The 22,814-nt window shown below is 43.6% G+C and overlaps 1 protein-coding gene across 2 annotated transcripts in view; it reads left to right on the forward strand.

Annotated features, from left to right (window-relative positions):
* The first annotated feature begins 5,225 nt into the window (after positions 1-5,225).
* OPRK1 (opioid receptor kappa 1) overlaps positions 5,226-22,814 on the forward strand; it is a 34,207-nt gene continuing 16,618 nt past the window's right edge. Inside the window, exons 1-2 of one of the 2 annotated variants that reach the window (XM_055286417.2) lie at positions 5,226-5,415; positions 5,785-6,089. In XM_055286417.2, the coding sequence (XP_055142392.1) occupies positions 5,833-6,089 (257 nt within the window). In that variant the 5' untranslated portion in view covers positions 5,226-5,415; positions 5,785-5,832. Of the gene's footprint in view, positions 5,416-5,784; positions 6,090-19,782; positions 19,829-22,814 lie in introns of those variants that run through there. The other variant, XM_063642821.1, reaches the window with a different exon arrangement.

Raw genomic sequence — 22,814 nt, forward strand, 5'->3', positions numbered from 1 at the left:
CGATGAGTAAAGGGGAGAGTAACATCACACAAGCCAAGATCCTGAGACCTTGTCTATCAGAGGGAGGGCATCTCCATTCCAGAGTGCAAAATTCTCCCATGGCCAGTGGTAAGGGGTGTTTTCGTGTTCCCACAGTTATGATATAAAGTGGGGAGTGGCCCTGGGCAGTGAGAAAGAGGCAGGTGTGTTTCGCACTAGCCATGTGGCATACCCCTACCCTCTGCCCCAGGTTAGGAGTACCTTCAGCAAAGACTCTAAGGCCCAGTGGGTCTTTGCCCTTTCACTGTTTTATTGTCTGTTCATTTCTGTTCTATTGCACAGATATAAAACCTAATTTTAATTATAGATAGTACTGGTATCTCCAGTGACACTCTCTTTGCCAAATAACTTGTTTAAGTTCTTGGCCGTGTGGACACTGTTGATCACCTCTCCATCCTGAAATTCTTTCTTCTCTTGGTTTCTCTGCTTCTTTTCCTCCTCTTTCATTGATGCCTGTTCTTCATCAGTGTTCTTTGATAGATCCCTATTAAAGCACATGCTTTCTCCAGCATTTTCTCATCAGCTTGATTTTCTTGCCATGTTCACTTTCCGTGTCCTTATTCACCTGCATGGCTCTGCCTTGTGTCTCTCCAACACAATCTGCCCAGCATTAGACAGCCCTGGACCACTCACACAAATGAATGCCTCACTGGTGCCTCAAACACAGCCTTCCAAACCCAAGCTCATCATGTTCTTTCTACAGCTTGCTGTGATTCCTCCTGTATTTCTTATTTCAGTTAATGGCACCGTCATTCAATTGGTCACCCAAGCGTAATCCTAAAGTAATTCTAAACCCTTTCTCCTCCCTAACTTCCATATTCATTCAGACCATTCCTTGTCAATTTAATTTCCTACACAGTTCTCAAAACTATCCTATCCTCCTCAATCTGCTTAGCAATTGTGCCGTTTTAGGGTTAATTCATCTCTCACCTAGATGGTTAGGAGAGCTTTACTACTGTTCTCTGTCCAAAGGTGTCCTCCTTGTGTCAGTCAGGGCCACTTCCACCACACGGTCAGCTCACGATCCCAGCACAGCCGGGCCGACCTGCTCTTCCCTGAGTCTGCGCCCTGGCTGTCCTGATTCACCACTTGCCTCCCCCCACACCTTCTGTAACACTGCAAGCCCCACACCACCACGTGTCAGGCTCTCACACCTTTGCACGTGTGTCTCCATGCCTTTTCTTCTTGATAAAATTCTTGCTTAAATTTCAATCCCTACCTTAGTGTCATCTTTCTTCTACTACCAGAGATAATCTCAACTTCTTTTGAAATAATTCTGCCCATTCGTCTGATGTGCCATTCATTGCTTTGTGTTGCCAAAATTTCTCTCACTCCCCAACTTAGAGTCTGACATGTGACTGGCATTGACTTTTCAAACCTGTGGATTTAATGCAGTCAAGAGTTTCAGTATAAGCTGTTTCAAGTTTAAGTCTACGGCTGTGAAAAAGTCCTGGTTGCATGTTGTCTATGTCACATGCAGATGCGCGGCACCTTTAGCTGGAACAACACATGATCCCGATTCAATATGGAGCTCCTCACACCTACTCGTTCCCTCCAGTATGTTCACCAAACTAAAGACAAGTGATACTTCAAAGAACTCAATCTGGGCATGCCACTCTCCTGCCTGAGAGCCTTCACTGGCTCTTTATTACTCTTAGGCTGAAATCCAAAATCTTTGACATTCTTGACAAGGCTCTGCATGGTGTGCACCTTAACTGCTCTTGATCACCAGGCTCAAGCACCTCAGCCTCATCAGGGTGCCACAGAAATGCCCCACTCTTGGCCATCTACATTCTTCACATATGCTGTGGAATGCTCTTTCTTCCCCCTCTCCTGGATAACTGCCATAACTGCAATCCTTAAATATCAGCTTCAATGCCATTTCAAGCAGGGCTTCCCTGATGTTTTCTGACTGAGCAGGGTTCCCAGACACCAGGTCTTCTTCAGGGGATCTGCACACAGGTGTAGACTACACTGCACCTAAGTGTGCAGTATCTCACGGTATGCTTCACACCGAAGACAAGACTGATTTGGATATTTATTATGACAACTTGCTGACAGATATAAGTAAAGTGCCTTATGAAAAGGACGCTATTTTTAAATTTCATGCAAATTTGCTGCACTGGCTATCACTGTTTATTAAACACCTTTTCTACATAGCATTTGCCAGAGTTGGATAGATTTAGTTATTGTTAATTATTTATTAATTATTCCTAACATTAAAAAAATTTAGATCCCATCTCTCACACTAGCTTCACATTCTCTTTGAGAAGAGATTGTCTCTGTGTTGGTATTGTTGTATCCCCAGAGGGTGCTTTTCCTTCAGCCACTTGGGGATACTCTGCAATATCTGCTGAGTGAAGTGGGCTGAAGCCAGCAGCATCCCGGCTCAGCAAGACTCCATTGGCTGCACTGGGGTCTTAAGCTAATGAAGTTGCTCCCTCCAGCTCTGCACTCATTGCTGCACAACAATATCTGTTGTTGGAGGCACAAGAAAGGGAGTTAATTGCAATTTACTGGTGGGTTATCTAGTCTATCTAACAAAAATGTCAAAGCCCCCCACTACCCAAGATGCTCCTTAGCATTGTAGCATTATCCAATGAAAATCTCCACATTTTCATCTATAAAAGTGCTTTCCATGTACTTAGTTATAAGCATAGTGTTTGCACTGAGTAGAATGGCCAAGTATAACCACATGTGCTTTATATCAGTGTGTAACAGTGTATAGCACTTTAGCAGTTTACTTTTCCTTTCTATTTTATGAGCTTTTATCCGATATTATGATAAAATTGCATACTCCCAAGAGCATGACTCCACAGAAGCAGCCATACTTCCTGGATTTAGAGACTCAGGTGGGTTCCCCTGGCAACCTGAGCCACCTGAGGGCTTCTCCATGCTCTGTTCATTTTGTCTTCCCTTTATTTTGATCATTAATTTGGTAAACAAGAAAGGTAAGAGTGCTCAAATGAAATAAAACTACTTTTATCATAATTAGTCTTGTTTTACCTTCAAAAGACTGTCTCAACTAGAAGAGGACTTTTTTTTTTTAATCAATCATGAGAATGAGAACCTCCTATTATAGTTTAGTAACCCCAGGCTGGTCTTGTACCCCTGCTTTTGTTATGGAAAGAAAATCCCTCTGCACTCATGATATATGTGAGAAATGGAGTTCAAGAGTCTGAATTGTTGAAATTGTATCAACTTGGTAACTTCTTTAAAGGTTTTCACCTGTTTACAATTTTACCTAAATCTTTTCAAATAATAACTTTTCCTTTCTTTTTTCATCTTTGCTGAATATCCCCTTCCTAAATGTTTTTGTCTTTGGAGGGGAAAAGTGGCTCTGTATTTGTCTTCTTACATGAAATAGTTCTATTCAATAAGCATACGGCAAGAGCCAGAAACACCTGTGTTTGAACCCAGATCTAACATTACCAGCTGTGAGAGCCACCCGTGCACTAACCAAAGAAAACAACCAATGTGGTAAACAAGTACAAAAGCCTAGATAGAAAATGCGGGCACCTTCAAAAGTGTATAGCACAAACACAATCGTACCTTTGATGCATGGAATCATAGATAAATAGACAAATAGGTAATAGATAAAAAGATAGATGGATAATTTTGAACTTCCCACTTATTTCCTTTTGACATACTATTTTTACTTTCTTTTTAACACTGATACCACTCGGCTTTTGTTAGTTTCAAGTAAACTATTTGCTGGGTTTGTTTGGGGGCAGCATGGGATCACTGTGGCAGGAAAGGAGCTCCCAGACATGAGGGGAAGACTGCCATCTTCCTTATGAAGAGGGCACCTTCAGACACGCGGAGGTCTCAGCAGGTCTGATGTGTTACTGAAGCAGATATGATCTTCCAACGACAGTATGCAATCAGACTTAAAAGAACTGTAAGACTTGATAATAATTTTCAAAATTATTTGGAAGGGTTGAAGGGATATGCTTGAACAAAGGGAAGATTTCCTTAGGCTCTTCATATTACACTGCTCAAAAGAGTTGTGCATCTCCAGGCGGGAAGACGCTGGTGGTCAAATTCCACTTTGGGGTCATGGCGTCTTGAAAGAGACAGGAGCCCCCTTTTGCCCTCAGCTGATGGAAGAAGGGCTGTATCAGCCATTAGTGTGTCCAGGTATGGCACGGACATTAGCTGTGGGATGCAGTGGGGACCTGTGTTTGTCAGCCTGAGGCAGTGAATCCACTGGGGAAATTGAGGTGCCTAAACCCCAGTCTCCCCCAGGCCTGTCTCCAGTACCCTGTGGAGAAGGGGAATTTTCCCACTCCCTTTCAGAACCTTCACCTCAGGGGCTGAGCCCTTGCTCCCTTTGTGTCTTGCCGGTCCCTTTGCCTGAGAAGAGAATGTCTCTCACCTAGCAGAATCTGACAGCGACCCTTGGACTTACAGAGTTATGCAAAGAAATGATGGTGACAGTTTATTTATGGACGCTCAGATTCGCGGCCGTATAATGGAGGCAGCGCTACTGTGAGGGAGAAGTGAGGAGAACGTGATGGCTGCAGGGATTAATGTAAAACAGAGACACTGTCACCTCCCTGGAGCACCACTGAGGCCCGGGTAAGGATAGTGTTTTGCCCTTCTCAGATACTATCAGCAATTCAGGTAATACCCGTAAGGTGCAGTTTGTCTGCAGCCTGTCATCCCAGTTAGAGCAGACGGAATGGAAAAGAACGCAAGGAAATATTCTATTTATGTGTCTTTTAAGTCATTATTTTATGAACTGATCTTATTCTAATTGGATCATTTTGTTACTTTCTTTGGATGGGCCATTCAAATAAGCTTAGTTCCTGACTGCGAACTATGCAGATAAGAAGTTCTGGACACAATATGAAAATCCAGGTGCATACTTGCACTAAATAGGCATGCCCCTCCTTTTTACTAAATCTAAATGGCTCAGTCTCAGGTCTTGGGGAAGGCTACATGGCTGGGGACCAGGCGGTGTGCCGCTCGGGCAGTTAGTGGGCCGGGCGAGCCTGCAGGGCTGCAGGGGACGCGGGGCTGGGAGGCTGAGGAGCTGGGGGCTGACTCCGGGCGGGCGGGGCGGGGCAGCGACCGGCCGGCCTGGGGCGGGCGCACCAGCCAAGCTCTCCGCCCGCAGGCCCCCAGCGCCCAGCCGCGTCCCGGCTGCGTCCCGCCCCGCTCCGCCCCGCAGAGCCGCTGCCAGTAGTAGGAGCCGCGCGCTGAGAGGCGGGGGCTGCGCTCCGCGGAACAGCAGCCCTCGGGCCGAGAGCGGGGCTGGGGTCCGAGAGCAGGTGACTGCAAGAGCTGAGCGGGACTCGTGAGCGCGCGGTTCAGCACCTACCAGGGCGTCCCCTAAAAAACCTCGCCTTCGCCTGTCTCTGGGAACCATAGGTAAGCTTTGGGCTTTCGAGGCGCAGTTCTAGGTAGAGCTCCGTGCTGGGAGCTGGGAGCTGGGAAGGGGGCTTGACCCTGGGGGCTCAGGCAGTCTAGGGACAGTTCCACCAGGGGCCGGTGCCTAGAATTGGTGAGGGAGGCACCTCGGGAGCTGGGGGGAGAAGGAGCGAGCGCTCTTCGCCCCTCTCCGGCACCCAGCCGCGCGCCTGCTGGCCGGAAAGGCAGCGAGAAGTCCGTTCTCCCTGTCCTGCCCCCGGCGACTTGCGGCCCGGGTGGGGATTCGCAGGCTTCGGGTCCCCAGCGCCGCTGGCCAGGCGCGGGCAAAGTTTGCCTCTCCGCGTCCAGCCGGTTCTCTCGCTCCCGCAGCCCCGCAGGTGCCGCCTGTCCTCGCCTTCTTGCTGCAGTCGCCCCACCATGGACTCCCCGATCCAGATCTTCCGCGGGGAGCCGGGCCCTACCTGCTCCCCGAGCGCCTGCCTGCCCCCCAACAGCAGCGCCTGGTTTCCCGGCTGGGCTGAGCCCGACAGCAACCGCAGCGCCGGCTCGGAGGACGCGCGGCTGGAGCCCGCGCACATCTCCCCGGCCATCCCAGTCATCATCACGGCGGTCTACTCCGTAGTGTTCGTCGTGGGTTTGGTGGGCAACTCGCTGGTCATGTTCGTGATCATCCGGTGAGCGCGGGGTCAGCGCAGCGCTGGGGGCTGGGCGGGGCAGGGAGTGAGGGTCGGGCCCCGCCACTGGAGAAGCAGTGGGGGCAGCCAGCCAGGTGGTGGGGACTCTGTTCCGTGAAGGATCCTGGAAATGCTACAGGGTGGCTTCCTAGAAGAGGTGAAGGATTTTCTGGGAGTTTTTGGTGGAGTGCTGAGAGGTTCACACAGGCGAATCCGGGCGGCCAGGGGCGTCTGGAAGTTTTCGGAGTGATCCCCCGACCCCACCCTAGGGCCCAGTGTTTCTGCTGAAAACTGTATGCGCAGGGCAAGGTGCCAGGGTGCTGACAACAGGGTCAGGGGCTCCTGGTAAAGGAACTAATCCATTTGCCTGGTTGCCTGCGCCAGTTTGGAGCACTTTGTTATGCCGTTTGCAAATATTTCTTAAGATGAATTTCAAGCCCACCCAATGCACTGAAGATAATTCCGAATTTCCTGGGACTCCTCAGACTGGTGTTTTGACTTATGAAACAAAACCTGATATATGCTCTAGCGTTGTTGATATGCATATATGAGCCTTTTTAGTATCAAATGGCATCCCATTTGTTAGGAATATCAGTAAATAATATTTATCCTCTAAAACATGGCCTGTGGAGATTTTCAAAAACTACTTCGCTGTTTTTTTTTTTTTTTCCCACCATGAGAAATTGAACGTTTTATTTTATTTTTTTTTTGTGTGTGGAAATTTCTTTAGGTCAACTTCCAATAATAAGTATCCCAATATCCACATATATGCTAATTTTCTGGTAAGCAAAGTGATTCTGACTTTAAGAAAGAAAAACAAGAAAAGAAAAACCTAACTTTGTTCTGCACTTTTCTTAAGATAGATGTGTTTCCTTTTCTGGGAGCACTAGAGCTTTGTCAACACACCTGTGAGAGGGAGTAGGCAGCTTGTGTTCCTTTGAGAAGTCTCTATGAAATAAGGGCGGGGTGCAAGTCACCCTGGCTAGGGACTCTGAAAGGATGAATAGCTGATTTTTTTAAGCTTGATTTTAGTTTTGAAACAGGCCATTTATTTATTATGAACTTTAACAACCATATCATGAATGGTAGCATTAATCTTTCTCTTGGAAAATTATCATAATAAAAATACTGCTTTATTTTTATTTTTATTTTTATTTTTTTGCTTGAGAATGTCAGGTCTTTTATTCCTACGTATGCTCTGACATTAAAAACCATCATTTAAATCTCCAAACACATATTATAAAGCTCATTTCATCAACAACTAGTGTTTATAGCTTGGTGCCCTTGGTTTTCATAATTGCCTATTGCATTTCGCAGGAATTCTATCTGTGATGAGTAAAGGTTATAGAAAGAAGGAATATTTTAAAATTAAATTGTTTGTCCAAGTCATTAGTAATCTCAGGGCTGGCCTCCACTAAAGAGACAATTAGACAAAAGAAAAGACAACTGTATTCTGAATTTTAATTAAAATTTTTAGGAGATCTTTGGTACACAAGCTATTTATTTGGTGGTGGGGTAATAGAAACATTGATAAGCAAAAGAAAGCTCTAAGAAAAAAATAGCTCTGTTTCTACCCATATCATATTTAGGTGCTCAAGTAAAACAGATACCTATTGTTGTTATTTGAATGAGCCCCTGAAGTCTCCAGTTTGAAAAGAGCTTTGTAGTTGCTCTGCAACCTTTTGCAGACTAGGATTAAAAAGAATGAGGAATCCTAAAATAACATTTAGATGTTATGTGCAAATATAACTCCATAGGGAACATTTGACTTGTAAGAAGGAAAAAAAAATGCTGTAGATTAGCTAGGACTTTTAATGGATAGATTTCCCAAATATATCCAACACTAAAGTGTGTTATAAGGGGGTAAGTTCAGCTAAAAATATAAAAGAAGTTGGATAGTTCACATACATCATTCTCCATTCTCCCACCCCCCAATACTTAAAGGTTACGTTTGATGATGAATGAAAGTGAAGAGTTCTACTGCCATCCTGGAGTGCCAACCTACTGAAATCTATCTAGTTCATTTATGGCTAGAGCACATACATTTTAAGTTCTTCACAAATAAAAGGTTAATGTCTAGTGAACCTAGTTCACTTAAGTCTATAGCTAAGAAGGAAAAGGAGTATTTAGTATTATTTCATGATGATAGATGGTTCAAGGATTGAAAAATAAAACCTTTGAAGAAGAATTGATGTACTTGGGTTTATTTATCTTAGGAAAGGAAGAGACTAAAGATCGGAGAGAGGGTGGCATGAAGTGGGTTGCGTTGTGATCATCAGGCCTGAGTGCAGAACCAGGTTGTGGAGGCCCCACAGCCCTTGTTACTGAAGAGACTGAGTAACTGTGCGTGAAAGATGGAGGATACTATTTTAAAATATTTTACATGGGAAAGGCTCCTAGCATAGTTCAATCTTATAGAAAATCATTGTAGAAATGGAACTTAGATGCTCAGAGTGTGGGCAGGTGCAGATCTAGACTGTTCAGCTCAGACCTGGGGATAAAGAGCTGTGGAGAAAGATATGGCTACTTTTAGGCCTGCCTTACAAATAGTTTTTCCCACCTCGGGCCCCTGGAATGCTGCCTCATATCTTCTGATTTAAAGTTTCAATAGTTCTCATCATTTAGTGTGTACCAACTGACATAATCCCTTGATAATTAGGGCACATTAACTTTCACTGTGGAGACCTTAAAATGTCAGTGCTGCAGCCTCCTCACTCATCAGGCTTTGGGGTTTGTGGTTGTTGGGTGTGAATATGGGTGTGACCCTCGACCCTCAGGATTCTTTTTTTTTTTTTTTTTTTTTTTGAGACAGAGTCTGGCTCTATTGCCCAGGCTGGAGTGCAGTGGCGTGATCTCAGCTCACTGCAACCTCTGTCTCCCAGGCTCAAGCGATCCTCTCACCTCAGCCTCCCAAGTAGCAAGGATTACAGGCATGTACCACCATACTAATTTTTGTATTTTTGGTAGAGACGGAGTTTCACCGTGTTGTGCAGGCCGGTCTCAAACTCCTGACCTCAAGTGATCTGCCGGCCTTGGCCTCCCAAAGTGCTGGGATTACAGGTGTGAGCCACTACACTCGGCTGACCATCAGGATTCTAATCCTGTGGTCTCCTGACTTCCTCCTGTGCAGGATTCCCCTGTGCAGTCATCATTTTTCATTAATTAATGAACACCATGACATTCACACCCCTTTGCCCCGCGGGAGGCATCCCTACCTCTGACATCATAAACATCCATTCTGCCACTCTTACCACAACTTCATACACGTTCGACTTTCTCCTCCCTTAAAGAAGGTAAATAACATTTAATGAACACTTAATAATTGTCAAGCAGGTAAAGCTACCTTCTTCATGTGAATTATGTAATCTTCACAACTATAGGTATATCATTACCATACCCACTTAACAGATGAGGAAACGAAAGCGCAGAAAGATGAAATAAACTAAGGTTACACCTGGGTAACTCACGGGTCCAGAATGATGCCAGTGGCCTGACCGTAGATCCTGTGCTCTTATCCATTCTGCTCCTTATTTCCCACCATACCACTCCTGCAGACATTTGGATTCTTTCTTTCTAGGAGGTTCTACATTTTCTCCCAGACTGTCTCTTTTTCTCTTCCCCATCCTAGACTGCATGAGCTATCAATTAAAGCACTGTCTTGACAACACACCAAAGTGTCCTGCCTTCTTGTACTTCTGCCAGTGTCTTCCACCAAAGCCTTAACCCTTGATCAAGCTAGTAACCTACCTTCCTTATTCCTATACCCATCTAGTTGGATGCTGTTGGATAAAATAAATTTTATCTTTGTCAAGACAGTCACCACCTTCAAGTATACCTGACCCTAATTCTCCCTAGAAGTTTTTCTGTGTCCCTCTTCTATTTTCCAGAAAGAGCCAATTCCTTGTTTCGTTTCCCATTTTAAAAAATGAATTCATTTTGAGAAGTGTCTGTTCATGTCCTCTGCCCACTTTTTGATGGGGTTGTTTGTTTTTTTCTTGTAAATTTGTTTGAGTTCATTGTAGATTCTGGATATTAGCCCTTTGTCAGATGAGTAGGTTGCAAACATTTTCTCCCATTGTGTAGGTTGCCTGTTCACTCTGATGATAGTTTCTTTTGCTGTGCAGAAGCTCTTTAGTTTAATGAGATCCCATTTGTCGATTTTGGCTTTTGTTGCCATTGCTTTTGGTGTTTTAGACATGAAGTCCTTGCCCACGCCTATGTCCTGAATGGTATTGCCTAGGTTTTCTTGTAGGATTTTAATGGTTTTAGGTCTAACATATAAGTCTTTAATCCATCTTGAATTAATTTTTGTATAAGGTGTAAGGAAGGGATCCAGTTGCAGCTTTCTACATATGGCTAGCCAGTTTTCCCAGCACCATTTATTAAATAGGGAATCCTTTCCCCATTTCTTGTTTTTGTCAGGTTTGTCAAAGATCAGATAGTTGTAGCTATGCGGCATCATTTCTGAGGGCTCTGTTCTGTTCCATTGATCTATGTCTCTGTTGTGGTACCAGTACCATGCTGTTTTGGTTACTGTAGCCTTGTAGTATAGTTTAAAGTCAGGTAGCGTGATGCCTCCAGCTTTGTTCTTTTGGCTTAGGATTGACTTGGCGATGCGGGCTCTTTTTTGGTTCCATATGAACTTTAAAGTAGTTTTTTCCAATTCTGTGAAGAAAGTCATTGGTAGCTTGATGGGGATGGCATTGAATCTATAAATTACCTTGGGCAGTATGGCCATTTTCACGATATTGATTCTTCCAACCCATGAGCATGGAATGTTCTTCCATTTGTTTGTATCCTCTTTTATTTCATTGAGCAGTGGTTTGTAGTTTATGCAGCCAAAAAACACATGAAGAAATGCTCATCATCACTGGCCATCAGAGAAATGCAAATCAAAACCACAGTGAGATACCATCTCACACCAGTTAGAATGGCCATCATTAAAAAATCAGGAAACAACAGGTGCTGGAGAGGATGTGGAGAAATAGGAACACTTTTACACTGTTGGTGGGACTGTAAACTAGTTCAACCATTGTGGAAGTCAGTGTGGCGATTCCTCAGGGATCTCGAACTAGAAATACCATTTGACCCAGCCATCCCATTACTGGGTATATACCCAAAGGACTATAAATCATGCTGCTATAAAGACACATGCACACGTATGTTTATTGCGGCACTATTCACAATAGCAAAGAGTTGGAACCAACCCAAATGTCCAACAACGATAGACTGGATTAAGAAAATGTGGCACATATACACCATGGAATACTATGCAGCCATGAAAAATGATGAGTTCGTGTCCTTTGTAGGGACATGGATGAAACTGGAAAACATCATTCTCAGTAAACTATCGCAAGGACAAAAAACCAAACACCGCATGTTCTCACTCATAGGTGGGAATTGAACAATGAGAACTCATGGACACAGGAAGGGGAACATCACACTCCGGGGACTGTTGTGGGGTGGGGGGAGGGGTGAGGGACAGCATTAGGAGATACACCTAATGCTAAATGACGAGTTAATGGGTGCAGGAAATCAACATGGCACATGGATACATATGTAACAAAACTGCACATTGTGCACATGTACCCTAAAACCCTAAAGTATAATAAAAAAAAAAAGAAAAAAAAAAAAAAAAAAAAAAAAAAAAAAAAAAAAAAAAAAAAAAAAAATGAATTCAAATCTACCCTTATTCCAAAACCCTCCACCTGATCGTATTCTCTTCATGGTCATATTTTTTACTCTCTTTATCATATTCTCTTCATCAGTGGTCTTACCCAGTAGTTCACCAAGACACTGGAGTGCAGCCCTCAGGAACACTGCTTTTCTACATACTCACTTTGGCAGCCACCCTCCCTGCATTCTGTTTTGTCTCACAGGAGGATTCTCCTTCCTTCTATCCAAGGCTAATTCCTGATCCTGGGTTTTGAAGCTCATTGCCTCCTGGGGTCTTTACCATATAAGCTATCTCCTTTCTACAGTGTCTGCAATCTCTCCCTCTTCACCTGCTCTTCAGCACATGAACATACCCAAGCATCTGTCATCTTACAAACAATCAACAACCCACTATCCACCAACCCTCCATTTTCCTCATTTCCTTAGCTAGTGTCCTTTCATCCTCCTGCCTGTCACGGGCAGGCAAGCTTCTTGGAGGAGTAATCCCTTCTCTTTGTTTCCTTTTCTTCCACCCGGTCCTCTGCCCTGAGCATTTGAGCTCCCTGTGATGTTCCTTCACCAAAGCCCTGGTGTGTGTTTCAGATGCTCATTTTAGGCCACTTTCTCTTGCCTTGTGTGGAGGGTCTGGCATGCTTGGGCGACCTTAGGTCCTCACTTTCTCGAATAGCACCCTCTCCTTGGCTTCCCCCACATCCTCTGGCATTCTCCTTGCTCCCCTGCACAGATTGCCCTTCCTCTGATGTTTCCTAAATGCTCATATTCTCCAGAGCCTTCTCAGCTCTCTTCTGTCCTCACTTTGCATATTCTCTGTATTAGTCAAGGATCAGCCAAAGAAGCAGGACCAGTAGGGGATGTCCATGTTAAGAAATTTCTCACAAAATAATGGCATAGGTGACTTTGGGACTGGCTAAGATAGGAAGTCAGGAGAGACAAGCTGCTGCTTTCCAGGCAGAATTTCTTCTTCCTCAGGGATCTTCAGCTCTGCTTTTAAGGTTACCACTGATTGGATCAGGCCCCATTTTCAGATTACCTAGGATGATCTCCCTTGCTTAAAGTCAACTGATTATGGACTCAAATCACACCTACAAAACACCTTTGCAGCAGCACCGAGATGATTGTTTGAAGACCTGGGGACTGTAGCCTGGCCAAGGTGACTCATCACACTCCCTTTCAATGGTTTCATCCATTCTTGTGGCCATAACTGTCAGGTACATTCTGACAAATCCTAAATCTAATTCTCTCTCTCTCTCCCGGTTATCCATGCCTTTCTGCAGACTCAGCCGGCCTCCTTCCTTCTAAATGGCTCAATGTGATGATCTCCCTGGCACCTCAGGTTTCTAGAGCCTCCCTTAGTTTGCTGAGGCTGCCATAACAAAGCACCACAGACTGGGTGGGTTAAGCAACCTCTGTTGTTGATTGTCTCACAGTTCTGGAGGCCAGAAGCCCGAGATCAAGGTGTCTGCACGGCTTCCCCTGAGGCCCGAGGCCTCTCTCCTTGGCCTATAGATGCTGCCTTCTCCCTGTAACTTCACATAGCCTTTCCCCTACACATCTGTGTCCTAATCTCTTCTTCTTATGAGGACACCAGTCATAGCAGATTGGGGCCCACCCATATGGCCTAATTTACCTTAATTATCTCTTTAAAGCTCCTGTCTCCAAATTCAGTCAGCCCTCATTCCATATCTGTGAATTCTGCATCCATGGATTCAACCAACCATGGCTGAAAAATGTTGTTTTTTAAAATTGCACCTGTACTGAAGATGTACAGACTTTCTTTCTTGTCATTATTCCATAAACAATAGAGTATAACAACTATTCACATAACCTTTACATTGTAGTAGGTATTATAAGTAATCTTGAGATGACTTAGAGTATAAGGGAGGATCTGCATAAGTTATATGCAAATACTATCTCATTTTATATCAGGGACTGGAGCATCCATGGATTTTGGATCCGACGGGGGGGTCCTGGAACCAATCCCCCAGGGATACCAAGGCAGGACTGTACAGTCACATTCTGAAGTACTGGGGCTTAGGACTTCAACATAGGAATTTTGAGAGGACACGGTTCAGCTCAGAACACTGCCCATCCTCTTTCTGTTCTCCTTAAGAGGACACTGTCAAGCTTCAGTTTTCACAACAATTATGTATATGTTCTCTTTTCATTTATTTCTGTAAATTAATTATAAGGATAAACAAGGAAATTTTGTTAAGAAAAATAGGAGGAATCAGAAAATTCTTTGATCCTTGGTCTTAGTTTAGCCTATTCCTTTTCTCATTAGTTGTAATTAATTTATTGCTATCACAATACAGACCTGTAGGGTTCAATCTCTCATGAACCTTCCTCTGGGAGACCTTTGCTTCCCTACAGTTCAGCCTCAGCAGTATTGAAACTTCCCCAAAGGGAGAAATTTGTAAGGGTCCTCGAAGAAAACAAAACTGCAAAAGTACTATGGAAATGGTTACATTTCCTGAACTCAAATTTCTGCACCAAAGGGGCCAACTCACTCAAGCTTGCTAGGCATAGAGCTTGGTCCTTCTAAAAATACTCATCTTCTTGCTAATAAATAGCAGGATACAGTGTTTCTTCCCCAGTCCACTGAACAGAAGTTCCAGGCTTCCTCTGCTGGGATCATCTCAGGTTATGGGGCATTTACTGACTCATTCAAGTCACCCCTGGGCCAGTCTGGGCCTCATGGTTGTACTTGTCTCAGCCTCACCAAAACTATGTGGCTGTCCTGGAACTACAAAAGTGTGGGACGGAATGGGGTGACAGAGGGTCTGGCACAATGTCTGCCTCTTCTCTCCCGAGTTTCTTCTTATCCCTCCTTGAAGTATGTGTTGTAACCACTGTAGTTGTGTGTACATACATGTTCCACATTCTCATAAGTGTCAACATAGCCTACCTTAGATAATATCACCAAATCACACATACAGAGGCATTAAAAAAAAGCAAAGGTTCAATATAGTACCTGTATAATTCACCAATGGCTGCTCCCTACAGGACACCAGTCTTATTTTAGGCTTTGGTTAATATAGTATGTTCTAATTTTTCTTGAAACTGTCTTTAATTTCTTGATCCTGTCTTTAAACATTTTCTTTAATATAAATGTAGCAAAAATAACTTCAGAAATTATTTTCAAGAGACTATCTTTCATTTCTCAAAGTAATTTGTATACATTTGACAACCTTTTCAAAGAGAATTGCAACTGCTTACATGGATTAGCCAAATTATTTTCTCCCCTGAGGGATGTGTGATCACAGATGGAGGCCAAAGTCTCGTGGAACTGCTTCTCAGGGATCAGAGACTATACAACTGCAGAGAGAGAGAGAAAGAGAGCAAGTGAGAATGCGAGAAACCAATTAGGTGATCAGGTATAGAGGTCCTAAACTTTAATAGACTCCAGGAAAAACTGTAGCCTTCAAAATCATTTCTTGATTGTGTTGACTTTACTTGTTTTCTGATGCCTGTCTCAGAGTTAGTTTCAGAAGGAATTTGCTTCTCACTGGTACAGAATAGATCCACTCCATGACTCATTCAGCTGCATCTCATCTGCAGCAATATTTTCATGTGGCCGTGCAGTTGACACCTCCCTTCATTCCCGATTAACTTGGATGCACTTAATTGTCGTGGCCCCAGGAGTCTCTGTGCTCAGCTAAAAACCTCAAATTGTATGGCTGCAGGACAGTTGCCTTTTGAAGGTTTAGCTTATGTGGTTTCAGTGGTGCAAGTAATACATACTTAGAATCATATTAACAAGAGATGGTTTCAGAATAACATTTATTTATTCCTCAACAGAAAGATCAGCAGCAGTCCCTTTTTTTCCCTTTGGAGGGGGTGCTGGTTTATGTCTTTAATAAGGAAGGCTTATATATGAAGAATAGATTTTAGGAGTGGGGATAATACTGTAAATGGCTTGTTTAACACTTGCCTTCTCCATTGGCCAAGCAGGTTGGAATTTCAATGGAGGACGACAAAACCATGTGATGAATTGAGAGATCCCAAAGGAACTGGTGTGAAGCTGGGCAGGGAAGCCTTGGGTTAAGAATGGCTGGAGTGGCCGGGCGCGGTGGCTCACACCTGTAATCCCAGCACTTTGGAAGGCCGAGGCAGGTGGATCACGAGGTCAGGAGATCGAGACCCTCCTGGCTAACAGTGAAACCCTGTCTCTACTAAAAATACAAAAAATTAGCTGGGCGTAGTGGCGGGCACCTGTAGTCCCAGCTACTCGGGAGGCTAAGGCAGGAGAATGGCATGAACCCGGTAGGCGGAGCTTGCAGTGAGCCGAGATCGCGCCACTGCACTCCAGCCTGGGCGACAGAGCCAGACTCTGTCTCAAAAAAAAAAAAAGAGTGGCTGGAGTTACATCAGCTATGACAGGCGACAGGACTGATTTTCAGAGCTCCTGTTGAGCTCACTCAAATTCACAACACACCTATGAAATGAAGATTGTTAGAGCTCGTTTTCAGATAAGGAAATCAACTACAGAGGTTTAATGAACTGCCCAAGGGCAGGCAATTGTTAAATGATCAGTCCAGTATCACAGCCCAATTTGCTTAGCCCTGAATCTTCTCAGCACCCTCTGCCTGGCTGGGTTGCTTCCTGTCCAGTGGAGGACTGGCTTCATGGGGAGAGGGCAGCGTAAGAGGGCCATCGTCCCCCTCTCCATGTGCCCACGCTCTGTGGCTTGCTCTGATTTAGGTCAGCTTTCTGTATAAAAATAGGAAAACTAATTTTAAGTATCCATATACTGCTAGGCATCCGGGTAGTTGTGCCCTAGGAAACTGCACGCCAGTCATTAGCGAGATGCCATTTTCTTATAGGTGCTGTTGGGCGTGAGAAGCGTTCACCCTGCACGTACCCCTGAATGCACTAGAACGTTCCTCCTAGGGGTCCAGAGGCGCATGATTCCACAGCCGGGACAACTGAGAGGAGGAGCTTAGCAGCTCCCAGCACTGGCTGTTCCCGTGGAATCATCGCTCCCCGTTACCCTTCCATCCTTGCTTGCTGCCACCCTGCATGGATAGCTTGCACCTGCGCGGGGCTGTGCGTCTGGAGTCCTGATCGCACGTGGGTGCCTGCTGTTCTCTTGATGCCTTTGCGCTTTGCACGCAGGAGAGTGATTCTGGAGAGCTGCAAGGGCCTGGCTCCTATGTGAGTATGACTCCTCAGAATACTACAGACTGAGGGATATCAAAGTCAGATCCTTTGAGAAGCAGTGAATTTAATTTCCTTATCTTTCCTTTCCTTTTTCCTTTCCTTCCCTTCTTCCTTTCTTTCTCTTTCCCTTTCCTTTTCTTTTTTCTTTCCTTTCCTTTTACCTTTCTTTTTAAGCAGACAAACAACATGGAGTCTGTCTCTGTCACCCAGGCTGGGGTGCAGTGGGGGAGTCAAGCCATCCTCCTGCCTCTGCCTCCCTCCTTTCTTTTCTAAAATTAATAAACTACTGCCCCTTTAGAAAAAAAAAAACGCTACAATTTCAATAGTAAATAACCCAGAAGAGCATATAGCAGTTAATTTCATTGAGATGAACTGAAACTAACTGAAAAATTTAGTGAAACATTCATTATGTTTTTAAGTAAGTTCCACTGAAAAGTCACGTCAGCACGGTCATCATTCTTCATTTTATTTTTATTTTTTAAACAGACTTTTAAAAAAGCAGTTTTAGCTTCACAGAAAAATGGAAGGGAAGTTACATTTCCCATATAACCCATGCCCCCACACATGTACAGTCTCCATTCTCACATTTCCCCAGAGTGGGGCATTTGTGGGACTGATGAGCCTGCATTTACACATCATCACCCAGAGGCCATATTTTACGTCAGAGTTCATTATTTCCCCCCCTCCCCCCCACAAGCTTTGGTGAGGCATAATTGACAAATAAAAATTACATATATTAAACATGCACAACATGGTAATTTGATATACATTAATTTGTGATTACCACAGATTACACAGCCATTACCACACACAGTTACCATTTTGTGCATGTATGGTGTGTGTTGGGGGGGTGAGTACACTTAATATCTACTCAATCAGCAAATTTCAAGATAAGCAATACAGTATTGTTGATGCTAGCCCCTGCTGTAAATTGGGTCCCCTGAATTTATTCATCTTACACTGAAGCTTTGTATCCTTTGGCCAGCCCTCTCCATTTCCCCCACCATTTCTGATCATTTTGCACATAAAATCTAGAATGCCATGCATCTGGAAGACACGCCCAGGAAAATGCTTGTTGGCAATACAGAGAAAAGAGCTCCCAAACTCATCTCTGACCATGCTCATCTTCCATCGTTTGTGAAAAAGGACTGCATTTTCCCTGCTGCTGCAGAGCTTTCCTCCTACTGAGTTTGGTGTCTTGGGCATCTTTGGACTCCAAGGACAGCTCTAGTGTTGTAAGAGAGCCACCAGCTTCCTGTGGGTCCGTGGCATTTGATCACGCTTGTGTTTTCACCAAACAGCGTTTGTTCAGGTGCATTCTATGGACCTTTAGGTTTTTGCTGTATTAAAGGAATCTGTTTAGAAAATCACCAGGGCTTTTGTTTTGTTTTATTTCCTTTTTCTTTTTTATTATATTGGAGCTGAAGTTTGAGTTCCCATTGTCTCACTAGTTTGTGGTTTCAGGCAAGTCACCTACTCCCTTTTAACTCAGTTTCCCCACCCCCAAAAATGGGCCTATGGAAAAATTCCACAATGTACATGACATTGTTTTGTCCATTGAGGGGTAGTATTTAATGTATTACTATAGTATTTCTGCCTGGACCTTGCCCTGTTTCTCATGCTAAATGTTTTTTACCCTCATGATGCATACTTGACCGTCCTCATCAGAATGCTTTTCAACATCGAACTGCAGGAAGTGGCAGTATTTATTTCTCTGATAAAATACCTGATTTTTAAAGAAAGCTTGGAATAAGACAAGCCTAAGTTCCTTTACTTATTACATACAGATTCCAAGAACTGAAAAACACTGAGAGTATTTCTAAGATGTTTTCTCAAACTTTTTCTCTTCAGAAGAAAGTAGGGGCAGTGGTATCTTACGGGATTGTGATATGGCTTATTAGGGCTGTGGTAGGTAATTAATAACAGTAACAACAGCAGGAGCAGTCATGTGACAATGAAGCCTGGCATTCACTAAGCAATTATCAAGTACCAGTCTGGTGCTAAGTAATTTTATGCATGTCTCATTTAATCATCATGACAACTTTATCAGATAATATGAAATTCCCCAAACACTGTCTGTCACATAATGTCATCAATAAATGTTAAAGTGATTTTTTTCCTTCTGGTGTTCAGGGCCCTCTGTGGCCTGACACTACTGTTCCCATCCCAGGCAGCCACCTGTGACTCCTCAGCAGGAAACTTGAACCAGGAAATCCATTTCCTCATTGACTCTGAATGAGACACTAGCCAGAAAGCTTCTCTGTCTGTCCAGATCTTTCTCAAAGCTCAAGATCCTGCTAAATTTTCTCTTCAAAATATGTCCTGATTTCCTCATGACACAGCAATCTTTCCCTTCCATGTATTCCTATAGTTCACATTATAATCTGGTCTCAGTTTAAAAGATCCTCAGAGCCAGGATCTGTATATTGGGTTTTTCAGTCATTCTCAAAGTCTAGTATACTGCTACTTATGGGGTAGAGAAATGAAAGAGTAAAGACAGGGGAGGGGCCATGCACATAACTGGAGAGGGAAGAGAGGGTGCATGCATCACCATGGGGGACAAGTGCAAGGGAAGACCCAGAATAACTGAAATCAGTGCAACTGAAAGTGTGTTGGTTTGAAAGGTATATGGTAATCAGTCATCAAGATTAAAGGTTTATTATACTACTGTCATGAAGGTGAAAAGGAGTTCCTGATTAAAGAAGCATCATTGAAATTTAAAAAACAGAAAACAAACCTAGGCAATGCATCTTAACAGAAAAGCATGCTAATAATCCAATAATTACCTCCTCTACCTCCTGCATATCGTCTGAGTACAGCCGTGCATGGAAAGGACAGGAAGTCCTGAGAGTGCTGTGTTGCAGGATCAGCTCCCCCTTCTCAAGTGCCACCTTTCTAGCATGGTGAGTGTCATGTCCTCCCAGAAACCCTGCCTGGTGACACTGGTTCCTGACATCTCAGCAGATAACTTTGTTCCCCTCACCATCGCACAAGCACCAGTGGCTGCCAATTTTGAAGCCACCCCTCGCTTCTCTGTAAAGAGAAGTACACTAGGATGGTCTTGAGTTAAAGTGTCATTGGGGAGCATTTCTAAGTCTCTGGAACACCCTTCACCCTGTTGCCTGGCCACCATAGCCTTCCCGGTGCTCACAACTCAAGTTCCCCAGATAAACCCTCCTCTTTCCCGGCCTGCCCCTCACTTCCTATTCCACGCATCGTACTGTTTTTGCAGGTCTGTTACGTTGTCAATTTAGCGAGGACAGCCCACGGACTTTGCTCTTTTCATACCATATGCTCCTGTGGTGTGTATGCTCAAAAGTGCAGCCATGAGCTGCCAGCCCACTTCCAGCTCCTCCACACAAGCCAGAACTTCCCACCCAGATGGTGCCATTTTGCTTGAAATGCTTGTGAATTTTTGTAAAGCAGTGTGGGTGAAATGGAAAATAATTTCATATCATAGCATAATGAGAAAGCTTGCTTGTTTTTTCAGTGGTGGACATACAATGAATGAAAAGACTGGCTAATTCTGTTGCAGTTAGATACAAACAATACCCTGGGGCTCAACCAGACTGCCTCTGAGCATCACAGCGTTGCTTTATATTCACGTTCACAGAGTAGTCCAGTGTAGTACACAGAAGACTATCTGAAAATATTCATTGAATTCAGAGTTTATTCATTACTTTTAATTATACTCATGAGTTCTCCCCTTCTAGTGTTATAGGTTTATAAGCATGTGTCTTCCAGAAACCTGGAAGGGGGCCCTGGCTTGCCACCCCTTCCAGATCCTCCCACTAAGGTCCCGCCTCTGCTGACACCAAACAAATCACTTAACTTACCTGAGCCTAACTTTCTTCAGCTATATGAGGGAAAAGACATAAGTCTTTCAGGTAAACTAGAAGGGCAGTAGTTTTGAGAATCAAGTAAGATACGTGGAAGTCAAAATACTGGACTTTGCAAATTACAAAGTGCTGGGGAGATATAAGAATGGACGAATTGGGATCAAACCCCCGGGTTTAAATTTCTGCTATGCCTATAGTTATATCACTTTGAGAATTTTAAAGAAAATCCTGTGATTCTTAGTCACTTCATCTATAGAATAGGGATACCAGTACCTACCACATGAAGTGACTGTGAGGATGAAATGAGACGAAGCTTGGGGAATGCATGGCAGAGGGCCTGACGCAGGCACTCGGAAATGTGGTCAGTGTGATTATTGCCTATGCTCATCTCTCTGAGATCTGAAGATGGTGTTTGAATTCTTTACATGTTCAAGTCTTATGCAGTTTCATACATCTAGTGGCTACAAATATTTTGAAAAACTAAAATTAAGCTATCACTCTACATTGTATGACTACTTAAAGATGCACATTACATTTTATGGTAATTTATCGATCATTCCATTCATGTTCTTTGTGTCAGGTCCTGGGGCTTCTTTTTATTCTCACCTTTTATATTTAAGCTGAATTGGGTAAATATGACCATGGATGTTACCTAGAAACTACATTCTTTTATGCTTCCTGTGGTAACTGGTGGCTTCCACCCATGTAAGAAGGGAGGTGGGAGTTGGGGAACATGACATAGATTAGACATGCTATCTGGGTCAGGTGCATTCATTAATTACCCCTGGAACTCTATGAGATAAATATTATAGTTTCCATTTTATAACTGGGGAAACTGAAGCTCAGGGTGGTTAAGGACCCTCTAAAGTATACTTGTTAGTTTGAAAAATAAGGACTAGAACCCAGGTCTGCCTAAGTTTATAGCAAAAAGAATGCCACTCTGACTTCATAAAGAAAGAGGGGAATATCAGAGTCATAAAATACAAGAGCAGGAGTCAGATTCCTGCCGGAATCCTTGCTGGTATCTGGGGTTTTGGGGTGGGAGGACTTGAAAAAGTAGAAGATAGGTTTGTAAGATGCATTTTTTTTTCAAACATAAAACCCTATTTTTTAAGAAAATATCTGAATAGATAGCATTTCAGTCTTATTAGAAACATGTGGCTCCTTCTCAGTAACTGTCCTTGCTTGGCTATCTCTGCTTTTGTAAAGCCTGTGCTATGAGAACTTGGCCATCCATGTTTAGTCACTACCTAAAACTTATAGGTCATTTAATAATGTCTGAATAAAAAGTATAAAGGCAAAAAACAGTTGTAAATAAACTCCTCGCTTTCCAGATTAAATCACTCTTTAGTAAGCAGAACATCCAAATGGAAACTAACAGATAGCAACTCTAGTACCTGTCTTCACAATGCCTTCCCAGCTGACCCCAAACACAGCCACTTCCTAATGAGTAGAGATGGGAGGTGGGGAGGGAAGGCAGTGGACACTGAGGCTGGAGTGTGATCTTGTGTGTCAGGCCATCTACTGCCCTTGTCTCATGTACTGTGAGTTAGGTTTTATGATTCTTATTTAGCAGGAACTGAAAATCAGATAAGTCATTCTCTGAGTTCAGACTCAGGACTGTCTGAGTTCACATGAGACCACACTGCCTCCAAGAGGAGCCAGGGCTGTTCTGTTCTATCATGAAATGTTCAGAGTTGTTTCTCATGTGGAAATTCATGTATCAAATGGGGCACACTTGAATTGTGACAATGTCTTCAAATCTGAGGCTGTAGAACGTAATCAACATATGGATTTTCCCAACATATTTCAGCTCTTGGCCTTTGAAAACCTGATAGTATGGTTTGGAACATTTCTTTAATACTCTATGGATATTTGAGGAAGCATTCTCTAAGCAAAACAACCCTCTTAACTCAGTCTTAGTTGAAAATGAAGTTGTCCTAAACATCATGTTATAATGTAAAGAATAACTCAGGCATAGATGCAATCTTTCTTACCTACCTTGAAAATTACTCTTCTCTCAATTGGAGGATGAGACATATTACGTGCT

The sequence above is a fragment of the Symphalangus syndactylus genome, chromosome 7, assembly GCF_028878055.3.
Source record: "Symphalangus syndactylus isolate Jambi chromosome 7, NHGRI_mSymSyn1-v2.1_pri, whole genome shotgun sequence".
Lineage (NCBI taxonomy): Eukaryota > Metazoa > Chordata > Mammalia > Primates > Hylobatidae > Symphalangus > Symphalangus syndactylus.